General features: G+C 39.1%; 1 protein-coding gene across 1 annotated transcript in view; it reads left to right on the top strand.

Moving 5' to 3' along the window:
• The window catches only part of ZCCHC10 (zinc finger CCHC-type containing 10), a 21,098-nt gene extending 14,170 nt beyond the window's left edge, over window positions 1-6,928 (top strand). The window contains exons 2-4 of the mRNA XM_021701982.1: window positions 2,595-2,759; window positions 5,702-5,743; window positions 6,380-6,928. Coding sequence (XP_021557657.1) covers window positions 2,595-2,759; window positions 5,702-5,743; window positions 6,380-6,647 — 475 coding nt within the window. The 3' untranslated portion in view covers window positions 6,648-6,928. The remainder of the gene's footprint in view (window positions 1-2,594; window positions 2,760-5,701; window positions 5,744-6,379) is intronic.
• Window positions 6,929-12,224: the final 5,296 nt, after the last annotated feature.

Raw genomic sequence — 12,224 nt, 5'->3', positions numbered from 1 at the left:
TTCTTTCTTTCTTTCTTTCTTTCTTTCTTTCTTTCTTTCTTTCTTTCTTTCTGAGAGAGAGAGAGAGAGAGAATCCTAAGCAGGCTCCATGCCAAGTGCAGAGCCTGACACGGGGCTCAATCTCAAAACCCTAAGATCATGGCCTGAGCTGAAATCAAGAGCCAGATACTTAACCAACTGAACTACCCAGGTGCCTTGATAAAAAGAAATTCTTAATTTTAGCATAGTTTAACTTATCAGTCTTTTTCTTTATGGTTATTAGTATTTTGTTTAAGAATTCTTAAGTCAAATATGTCACTTTTTTTTTTTTTTTTAAGATTTTATTTTTAAGCAATCTGTACACCCAGTGTCGGGCTCAAACCCACAACTCTCAGATCAAGAGTCACATGCTCCACCCACTGAACCAGCCAGGGGCCCCTGTCACTTTTTTTTTTTAAGTTTATTTATTTTTAAGTGATGTCTACACCCAACATGAGGCTGAAACTCAGAACCTCAAGATCATGCTCTTCCGACTGAGTTCAGCCAGGCACCCCATCATGTCACTTTTTTTATACCACCTTCTAAAACATTTATTACTTGAGCAGTCTGTAATCGATGTTTGCTTATTGTGGAGAGTAGAGGTTTTCTTTTTTTAATTAAGATTTATTTATTTACTTGAGAGAGAGACAGTACGAGCAGGGGGAGGGGCAGAAGGAGAGAGAATCCTCAAGCCGACTCTCCACTGAGTGCGGAGCCCAGTGCAGGGTTCGACCCTGAGATCATGACCTGAGCAGAAACCAAGAGCTGGACACTCAACCGAGCCACCCAGGTGCCTCAAGAGTAGAGTTTAAGTCTCATTTTTTCCATATGCATAATCAGTTGTCCCTGCACCATTAATAATATGTCCTTTCCCCCACTGCTCTCTGGTGCCATAGTTGTCATAAATCAAGTGTTCATATATACATTAGTCTATTTCTGGACATTCTTTTCTGTTCAATGGTTTGTGTATCTTTGCTCCAATTTCACCTTCTTAATTGTTATAGCTTTACCATAAGTCAGTGTCTTTTAATCCAGGGCTTTCCCACTCATTCCTTTACAAGGGCATTTTGGCTATTCTTGGCCTTTTGAATTTCCATATACATTTTAGAATAAGTTTGTTAACAGAACAAACAAAAACTTGTTTGGATTTTGATTGGCATTGCTTTGAATCTATAGATAGTTTGTGGAGAATGGACGTTTTTACATTATTGGTTTTCCAGTCTATGAACATGGTATATTTTTCAATGTGGCTACATACTTAGATGTTTAATTTCTCTGAGTAGTTTATATTGTGCATAGAAGTCTAGTATGTATTTTCTTTGATGTTTTTCTAGGTATTTGATATTTTTCAGGAAATTATAAAATATCACCTTTTAAAATTTCATTTTAAATGTTTTCATTATATAGAAATTCTATTGATTTTTATGTGTTTACCTTATATCTAATACAGAGCTCAGCAAACAGTCATCTACTGAATCCTACTGAATCCTACTTGCTGATTGTTCTTGTGGGCTTGCCAGTTAAGGATGTTAATTACATGTGTATATATATGATCAATTTGATGATAGGAAACATGAACTTTAACCTCAAATGAGTGGAATGTTATCTTCTACAAAAGAATTTCATCCTTTAAATCTCTTTTATGTGAAATATTTTTGTTAATAAAATATCTGTGGAATTGTGTTTTCTCTCTTGTCATGTCAGTACCTACATAATATCCTCAATTTTGCCTCCTGATCAGCAAAGCCTGAAACTTTTACTATCTGATTTACAGAGTTTGCCCTCCCCAATCTAAAATCTTGCTGAACTTACGAATTCTAATTATGTCAAAATATTTTTGTCTGTAGATTATTTTGGATTTGCCATGTACATAATAAGTCATCAGTGAGGAATGACCATTTTGTTTTTTCCTTTCCAATTCTTTCATCTGTTTGTCTTTACTTACTGCATCTGAATCCAATTTCAGGGATGGAGGGATTGAGATTTTTCTTAGTCTCCTAGATGACTAAAAGCTGGGCTGTATTCCATATACAGTTGGTTTATTCTTAGGGTATAACTCTTCAGAGACCTAACTCTGGATACATACATACTTTGTCTCCCTAACTTGTTGTAAGTGAGGGTTACCCTGTTCAGTTGGGCAAGCACTCCCAGGGCAAGAATTGACTTAAATACAGAGCTGACAACTCTGGATTTCCATTTTCTTCCATGTCTTGGCTTGGTTGTTCTTCACTCCATTGTTAGTTCTTTGATGCCTCAAGCAGATTCTTAAAAACGTTTTGACTGTTTTTTCTATTTCTGAGCTGAGGAGTTGGTCTTAGTTACCTAGTCTGCCGTTACTGGAATGGAATTAAGGAATGAAGATTTGAACTCAGTTCGGTCTAACTCCCAAGGTCCATGCTCTTGACTACTTACTATATTGCCTGTGACTAAATCTAACATAGTAAACAATTTGAAGTGTAAAATTATGTTTATTTTTGACTTAAAAATGTTCATATTGTTTATGCTTTTCAGGGTAGAAAAGGTCAAGTCAAAATTTTGAGGCCTGTATTCTTTTTTTTTTTCTTTTTGCTCTGTAGTGAAGCAAATAAACAACATGTAAGATGTCAGAAATGCTTGGAATTTGGACATTGGACTTATGAATGCACAGGAAAAAGGAAATACCTACATAGGCCTTCAAGAACAGCAGAACTAAAGAAAGCTTTAAAAGAAAAAGAAAACAGATTATTATTATTACAACAAAGGTATGTTGACCTATGGTATCCAAAGGAGTATTTTTTATTGATAGACTTTATTAAGCAACTAAAGGTATCATGGTGGTTATCCGGATTCCGATTATAATAGTAGCTAATGTTTAATGAGTGCTTCCCATGTGCCAGGCACTGTATTAAGCTCTTTACAAGTATTAGCTTATTTAACCATCACCTCTGTACCATTAAGGTAGGTACTATTCTCCCCATTTTACATGTGAAGAAACTGGAGCCTGGAGAAGTTGAGTTACTTGTCAGTGTCACCCAGCCAGTAAGTGGAAAGATTAAGTGTTGAACCAGCTAGTCCATGCTCTTAATCACTTTGCTTTGTTGACTCAGCTGCCAGTGAAATGGCAGCAGAATACTACGAGGTAGATGATATGAGCTGTCAGTCGTAAAGATAAAATGGCCAGTGATTTTACCAGCAAAATGAGTTTATTGGGGAATAGCAGAGGACTTGCAATCCAGGACAAGCAAACTATGGCAAACCGTAGGCAAGTCCAGAGAACAGAGGACAGGAGCTTGCTTTTATCGAGGGCAAGAGGAAATTGGGAAGGGCTGTGTTAAAGAAAAGTCCACTGGAGGAGAGTGAGGGTTCAAGCTGCTCATTGGACGACTGGGGCAGTTGCTATTGTGAGGCAAGAAGGAAATTTTCCTTCCTCCTGCTGGGATAGTCAGGTAAGCTTCTTCCTATTGAGGAACAAGGTGCTGGTCTCTGTGTAGGGGTCTGCAATTGATGATGAGTGGCAGTGTGTGGAAGCTCCCCCTTCGGGGTTTCCCAAGTCCATTTTAGATGCAGTTCCCTTTATTTTCTCAGAGCTGATATGGAAAGATACCCGAGATAAGTATCCAAGATACTTGGACTATAAACAAGGTACAGAACAGTATATATAATATGCTATCATTTATGTTAAAAAAGAAGAAAAGGGGGTGCCTGGGTGGCTCAGTGGTTAAGCGTCTGCCTTCAGCTCAGATCATGATCCCAGGGTCCTGGGATCGAGCCCCACATCGGGCTCCCTGCTCTGCGGGAAGCCTGCTTCTCCCTCTCCTACTCCCCCCACTTGTGTTCCCTCTCTCACCGTGTCTGTCTCTGTCAAATAAATAAATAAAATCTTTAGAAAAAACTAAAAAATAAAAAAGAAGAAAAGGAATAATGGAATTTTTTTGGAAACAGAAATGATCCATAATAGTGGCTCCTTTCTAGGAGAACTGGGTCAGAGAGTAACTGGAAATTTGTTATTTACTCTTTTGTGTCTTTTGAATAAAGTCTTTTTTTTTTTTTTTAAGATTTTATTTATTTGTCCAAGGGAGAGAGAGAGAGAACACACAAGCAGGGGGAGGGAGAAGCAGGCTCCCTGCTGAGCAAGGACTCAGATGTGGGACTTGATCCCAGGACCCTGGGATTATGACCTGAGCCAAAGGCAGATGCTTAACTGACTGAGCCACCCAGGCATCCCTTGAATAAAGCTTTTAAAATTGCTATGAATTAGGTAAGTAAGCATGTTTGAGAAACTGCAAGAGGAAGGTGCCAGGTGTACTCAGTGCTACAGATCAGAAGCAGCATCTTCAGCAGGACGTTAGCTGTATAATAGCGTCTGAAACACGGGAACTTGCAAGACAGTGGTCTCCCAATTAGTGGACATGACGGCTCTTCAAAGGTTATGCAGGAATAGATAGGTAATCAATTTCTAAGTCATCAATGTTCATATATATAATTTTTCAAAAAATAAATTTGTATGAGAACTTGCCTGCTCATTCTCCTTTTCCACTTCCCCTTTCCTCATGTGTAGAAGCCTAGACATTTTTCAAAATACTGGCGTTTGTACTAAGAAAGTGGATAGCTCTTAATTATTGGAAGCAAATTCTTTTGGACTTTTTTTTTTCCCAGCAAAATTGAGGAAGGACCTAATTGGCCTACCAATTTAAAAGTATTTTTTAGGGGCAAATGGGTGGCTCAGTCAGCTAAGCATCTGGCTCTTGATTTCAGCTCAGGTCATGATTTCAGAGTCATGATACTGAACCCTGCATTGGGCTCCATACTGAGTGTAGAGCCTGCTTAAGATTCTCTCTCTTCCTCTCCCTCTGCCCCTCCTCTGCCCCCCAAAATAATAATAATAATAATTAAAAATAAAAATAAATAAAAGTATATTTTAACGATACACCTTTGTGACTTGTGGACTACATCATTGGAGGTATTCAAACAGTGACGTTGCTACAACAAAACTCTGTTCCGATCTACCTATTTAGGTTAGGAAGGCTTCTTAGGTTAAATCTATAAAAATTAAATACAGGAATTGAATTAATGCTGAACCTTGTCACAACCTAGCAGTAAGATCCAGGGATACATAAACTAGAAAAACAATCAGTGTCATTAAGAGATGCATTTCCAATAAATTTACTTTGATGTGTAATAATTATTAAAATTTGTACTGTATTTCTATATTGTTTTACTTTAAAGATTTTATTTATTTGTTAGAGAGGGTGGGGAGAGGGTGAGAGCACACAAGCAGGGGGAGTGGCAGAGGGAGAAGCAGGCTTCCCGCTGAGCAGCGAGCCCGATGTGGGGCTCCATCCCAGGACGCTGGGATCATGACCTGAGCCGAAGGTCAGGTCAACAACAAAAAATTGTTGACCAGCTCTATCTGGTTCAGACGCTTAACCGACTAAGCTACCCAGGTGCCCCTGTATATTGTTTTAATCAATTGTATAGTAATATTGGTAATGGTGACTCAATTCAGAAGGTTTTTTTAGAGAGGGAGTGGGGGAGAGGGGGAGGGAGGGGCAGGTTATAACAAGAAATACTGGGCTCTGTACATGTCACGAAAGACAAAGTGTTTCTCCAATGTAAGACACTCTGGGGGCTAACTAAAGGGTTGGTCTGAGCTGTGTATAATCACTCTATTAACAGGACCTTTTTTCCCCCTCATGTTTATCAGCATTGGAGAAACTAATACAGAAAGGAAGACCAAGAAAAAAAGGTATGTGTGGCTTAAGAGTTTTATATGGATAATAAATAATACTAGTGGGAGGGATAGGAAGAGTGATTTAAAACAATAGTGATAAAGTTTGGATCTGAAGTCTCTCATTTGTAATTCATGATTAAGTATCATCCTTATTTCCTGATATGTTCCTCTCATTACCTGAGTGGAACATACTACCTTCATTTCTCCTTTTTCTCCGACTTTCCAGAGGCTTTATACCTGGAAATAGTAAATAATTTCTCTTAAAAATCTCTCTTATTATATTAGAATAGGAAATATTATTAGACTGGTAAAAAAAAAAAATTGTTGACCAGCTCTATCTGGTTCAAAGTAAAGATTATGAAACATTTACCATGCTACCTGAGGTTTAAGTAAACCCAGTTGTTACACTACAACTTTATTCTAACATTATTCATTCTGGAGCATAATGGAGTAGGAATGCTTAACTGCATCCAAGAGAGTTAAATTGCTAAAGTAGGAGACGTTGTGGTTGCCGCGGGATTTCTCCAGTTACGCAGTCCCCCGCAAGCAAAGCTTCACCGTGTGCATGTAGTTCGCCCATGCAGTTGCTTTTAACCATTCTGTTCCATGTCAGCTTCCCGTGCATATAACTAACTACTCGTTGTCTAATAGGTCTAAGAGTGTAACCAGTTCCAGTAGCAACAGCAGTGACAGTTCAGCCAGTGATTCCTCATCCGACAGTGAAGACACGTCTACCTCATCCTCCTCCGAGGACAGTGACACCGACGAAAGCTCCTCCAGTTCATCATCTTCATCCTCATCCACAAGCTCCTCCTCGTCCTCTGATTCAGACTCTGATTCCAGTTCTTCCAGCAGCAGCAGCACCAGCACGGAGAGCAGCTCTGAGGACGAGCCACCAAAGAAGAAGAAAAAGAAATAGAATTGCCCCATCGCTATTGGACTGCTGGACTGCAAACATTAATGTGATTCTCGAAAGAGAATTTAGAGTATGTTAAGGCCAAATAGATTAATCGGTCAAAATTTCTGGAGTTCAAAAGTTTCTAAGTGTTTTACATCATAAGAGCATAAAGAGTATTAATGGATTATATAAAAAATATATATATGTGTGTGTGTATATATATAAAAGACTTTTTTTATTTTAAGGGTAAATCTTGTTTTTCTTTTTTATCTTTAATATATATCTCTAAAACTTAAAGCTGAATCCAGTAAATCTGTTCTTGGGATGAAACTTATCTTTTCTCCCTGTGAAATAAATGCCATACTTTGTTATTTGTTAGTGCTATGTATCAGACATGTTTTCAGGATAATGCATCAGAATATCTGGCAGTGAATTTCTAATGCTTTTGGCTGTGTGTTATTATATAAGATTTAATACATTGTTACTACAAAATTAGGAGCGTTCCTCTTAATAACTCTGCCCTATTTTTATGCTTATGTTCAGAAAGTTATTCTGACTTCTTGTCCTAAATGAAAAGCTCAAGAAACCTATTAATATCTTTATACCTTTTGGATGGTACAAATGTCAAGTTATTGTGTTATATCATTCATTTTCTTCTGGTTCTTAGAGTTACTCTTTTTTTTTTTCAAGTAGGCTCCACACCCGGCGTGGAGCCCACTGCGGGGCTTGAACTCACAACCCTGAGATCAAGACCTGAGCTGAGATCAAGAGTCCAATGCTTAACTGAATAAGGCACCCAGGTGTCCTGTAAAGTTACTCTTTTCTGAGGAAAATCAATCTGGAGGAACCTAAAAAGGAACGAAAATTCTGAAACTACTTAGGAGTCTAATCTTGGTGCCTTTTGATAAATGCTATGTATCAGAAAAGAGTCATTTAAAAGCCTAACTTAAGGTAAAAGTGATATAAATATCTTTGTGTGTTATTACACTATAAAAGGTAGGAGAGGAAAAGAAAGGAAGAGAGGTAATTTTAACAGAAAATTAGGGCGATGTTGGTTGCCTTTTATTAAGCTTTTCTAAGCTTTCATAAAGATTGCCTTTTATCATTTTTGCAATTGTGGTATGATGGTTTATATGGCAGCTGGTCACATATGACACTCTACTGCGTAAATATAAATGACTTGGATTAATCTGGCGTGTTTACATAGCATATACACAGTTGAAATGTAGCATGAAAGATTAAAGAGAAATACTGCACAATGTTTCTTAAAAGTAAAATTCTCTGCTGTAGTGAAATTCTTTAGTTTTCGCATGACATCATTCTGTGATGTCTTTTAAGCTTTTTGGAAAGAGGTATCATTTGTAGAAAAATCTTGATTTGGGCTAAGTAATGGGTTTTTAAAACTATGAATGTTGTCTTTTTTTATATTTTTATGAGAAAGTAGTAGAAAATTGCTTTTGAAAAAATGGGCTTCTATTTAACTGTTGAAATATACGTAATAAATACTGTAAGTTTGAGGAGCCTGTAATTCCTTGTATGTTTTATAGAACCATCTGCTTTCAGTGATTGTAAATAAACTCTCAAAACATCATTTCAGAGGCTCCATACAGAACATATCAATTGACAGGTAGATTTAATAAATATTTAGGACATATTTTACAACGTTGGTCATCTCCGTAAGGGTTTTTTTAGCAGTTAAAAAACCTGGAAGAGAAACGTGTACATAGGTTGCAACACTTGCAATTAAATAAAACTCATCATTTGTGCTCACAAGCTTAAGCATCTATTATCTCTTTGCTGTTTTAATACGAGCTCTTACTCCTTTTGAGGGTAAGGACATTTAAGCAAATTCTAATTATTTTTACTATTCTCTTACAAGGTGTCCCCGGAGAAGTGCAGGAGGTAGGAATTCTATTCTTTACTAGTCACACAGTTCAGTCATAACAGAATCAATGGCAAAGTAGAGTCTAACTTGCACAGAGTTTTTTCCTGTCTTGCCAAAAAGCAAAAATGTGGAAGTTGAGTCCCCGGCAAATGTATTAAATGTCTTATTTCTCAACCACAAGCTTTTCAAGAAAAGTCATTAGATCATAGGTTTTTATTCCAAAACATTTCATTAGTACTTTATCCTGCAATTAAAATATGGTTATAGGCCACACGTTTAGCCCTGGTAATGGAAAAAAAGTACAAAGAAGGTATACTTCATAGTTTTACTTATTCTTTTAACTTTTTATTTTGAACTGATTGTAGGTTTACAGAAAAATTGCAAAAATGTTACTGTTTCCATATATACCTCAACCAGCTTCTCCTTATGTTAGCATCTTCCATAACCATAGTTCACCAGCTTTCCCATTCATGTCCTTTTTCTGTTCCAGAATATTACCCAGAAAACACAGTTACTTGTAAGTCTGCTACTGTCAATAACAGTTCCTTAGTCTTTCCTTGTCTCTCATGCCCGTATTACTTTGAAAGAATGTTAATCAGTTGTTTTGTTTGATGTCCCTCAATTAGGGTTTATTTGGTGTTTCCTTGTGATTGAACTGAGGTCATATTTTCTGGAAGAATATGACAACAATGAAGCTGCGTCCTCCACACTATCACAGGATTCCTAATGTCAGTGTGTCTTATTATTGGTTATGTTGACCTTGATTACTTGCTTAAGATGGTTTCTGTCACTTTTAAAGTTCCCTTTTTACTTAATAGGTACTTTGGGGGAGATGCTTTGAGGCTATGCAAATAGTTGCTGCATACTCACCCTCTAGTTTTAGTGGGTCTCGTCTACAATTATTACTGTGATGTTTTGCAAGTGGTGATTTTCTGTTTTTTAAATAAATATTATTTTATTTTATTTATTTGACAGAGAGAGCACAGCAGGGGGAGGGGCAGAGGGAGAGGGAGAAGCAGGCTCCCCGGCTGAGCAGGGAGTCCGATGTGGGGCTCGGTCCCAGGACCCTGGGATCATGACCTGAGCCGAAGGCAGACGCTTAACGACTGAGCCACCCAGGCACCGCACCACAGTTTCTGTTGTTGCTGAAGCTGTTCCACCTTTGGCTATGAGGAGAGCTCCTTCAGGATGACTCCTTTATTCTGTAAACAAATCCTCATCAGTTTTTTGTGTTTGTTTTTTTAGTATTTCCTTACTTTCTGGAACCACAAGATGTGCCAGACTTCATGTTCCACGTTCAGGTCTCCCTGACCCATCTTTGGAACCAACCACATCTCCAAGGGGCCCTTCCTGGTTTTTAACTGAAGAATGGTGTTCAGAATCCAAGATCTGGGTGTCTTACTATGTTTTATGCATTTGAATAACAGTGTCCTAATGTAGTTAGACAAGGCATGGAGCCTTGCCATTAGCTGGAGGAAAGAAGGAGTTGTCACCTTCAACCTTTCTCATCTACCTTTACTTTTACAGGACTTCCTCAGAAGCAATGCTTTCTCTGACAACAGATGGATGAGGCAAAGTCTTTAATTAAAAAGTGTCATCAGGGCACCTGGGTGGCTCAGTCAGTTGAGCGTCCTACTCTTGATTTCAGCTCAGGTCGTTATCTCAGGGTTATGGGAACAAGCCCCACGTCAAGCTCCAGGCTCAGCATGGAGTATGCCTGAGGTCTCTGTCCCTCTCCCTCTGCTCCTCCCCACACTCAGGTTCTAAATAAATAAATAAAATAAATATATATTTTTTTTAATTTGAGAGAGAGCACACAAGCAGGGTGGGGAGTGCAGAGGGATAGGGAGAGAGAATCTCAAGCAGACTCCCTGCTGAGCACAGAGCCCAACACAGGGCTTGATCTTAAGACCCTGAGAATACAACCTGAGTCCAAATCAAGAGTTGGCCGCTTAACTGACTGAGCCCCCCAGGGCTTAAAATCTTTTAAAAATTGTTATTATGGCCTCCTTTCCCCCACTATAATATATCTAAATTCAGAATGGGCCAAATAGCCATTTTCTGACACCAGACTCAGTTGGTGACAGAAAGAAAATGTCATATATGCATATGACCATACTGCCCTACCTTGGATTATGGTGCCTTAATCGAAAGAAGTTGGCCCAAAGCACTATTTCCAATTGTAATTTTGTATGCTGCCCTGCAAGTTTTTACACCCTGGGCAAATTGTGCCATAAAAAGATTTAGATGTGTGTGGGGGGGTGTGTGTGTATGTGTGCACATGCATGCACATGCGTGTAATAAAGAGGGACAAATGCATGATATAAGAGGAAAAGAGAAAACAAAGCCAATATGGTACCCGGGCCGCAGACATTCTTAGATGAATTTTTGGAGGGGGTACAGGTGGAAGTTGAAGACCTAGAAGTTGCCAGTGTTCTTAAAAAGTCTTCCACGTACCTTCAAGGGTATTTGTGCTTGCTCTTCAAGGTAATTTGTAATATCAACCATAAACATGAGTAGAACACCTGTTTGGAAGGTACTGTACAACGATGTGTAAATAACACTTCAACAGTGGTTTCCTTGGAGCTCACTATCTAGTTGGGGAGACCAGGCACACACACAAACATCAACAATGAAGAGGACTTTCAGTTAAATGTGGCAAATTGAACCCATGTGTTTATTACCATTCCTCCTGAAATCCAACTAAAATGGCAGAAAAAAACAAACATAAACCCGTAAGGCAAAGAGAAAAGGACAGGAGATGAAACACGAGAAATGACAGCTATTTTAGAAGCTCTAAAGTTGATGGAACAGTGGGTGCCCATGTAAACCAAGCAAGGCCAAAGTATATGCCAGCAGTGATGGAAAAGCAATACGAAGAAGCCGATTTGTGCCGCAGAACTCTGGAAAGTGTCCAAACTTGGCACCATACACTTGCCAGCCAAGGTGCAGGGAAGGCTTAAAGACAAAAACACTGCTGGAAACTTTATGTAAAAATCTGCGCCTCTGTGGGGGCGCCTGGGTGGCTCTGTCAGTTAAGCATCTGCCTTCAGCTCGGGTCATGGTTGCAGGGTCCTGGGATCGAGTCCCAAGTCGGACTCCCTGCTCAGTGGGGAACCTGCTTCTCTCACTCCCACTCCCCCTGCTTGTTCTCTCACATTCTCTCTCTCTCTCTCTCTCTCTCTCTCTCTCTCAAGTAAATAAATAAAATCTTGGGATGCCTGAGTGGCTCAGTCATTAAGCATCTGCCTTCACCTCAGGTCATGATCCCAGAGTCCTGGGATCAAGCCCCGCATCAGGCTCCCTGCTCAGTGGGGAGTCTGCTCCTCCCTCTGCCTGCCCCTCCCCCTGCTTGTGAGACCTCTCCTCTCTGACAAATAAATAAATTAAATCTTAAAAAAAATAAAAATGAATAAAATCTTAAAAGAATATGCACTTCTGTGCACTCCTATTCATCTGTCCTAGTGGTTTGTTTCATATATAATCCCTTTACTGCAGGATTTTACAAATAAAGGGTAATGAGCATGTGTGTTCAATCTGCCCTGATTAAAGAGCATTATGTTAATTTAAAATTAAATAAAGGGGGCGCCTGGGTGGCTCAGTCGGTTAAGCGCTTGCCTTGGGCTCAGGTCATGATCTCAGGGTCTTCTACTCAAGCCCCACTTTGGGCTCCCCGCTCAGTGGGGAGTCTGCTTCTCCCTCTCTGCCCTTCC

This window comes from Neomonachus schauinslandi, chromosome 7 (assembly GCF_002201575.2).
Source record: "Neomonachus schauinslandi chromosome 7, ASM220157v2, whole genome shotgun sequence".
NCBI lineage: Eukaryota > Metazoa > Chordata > Mammalia > Carnivora > Phocidae > Neomonachus > Neomonachus schauinslandi.
This window is presented reverse-complemented; position numbering and strand designations above follow the sequence as displayed.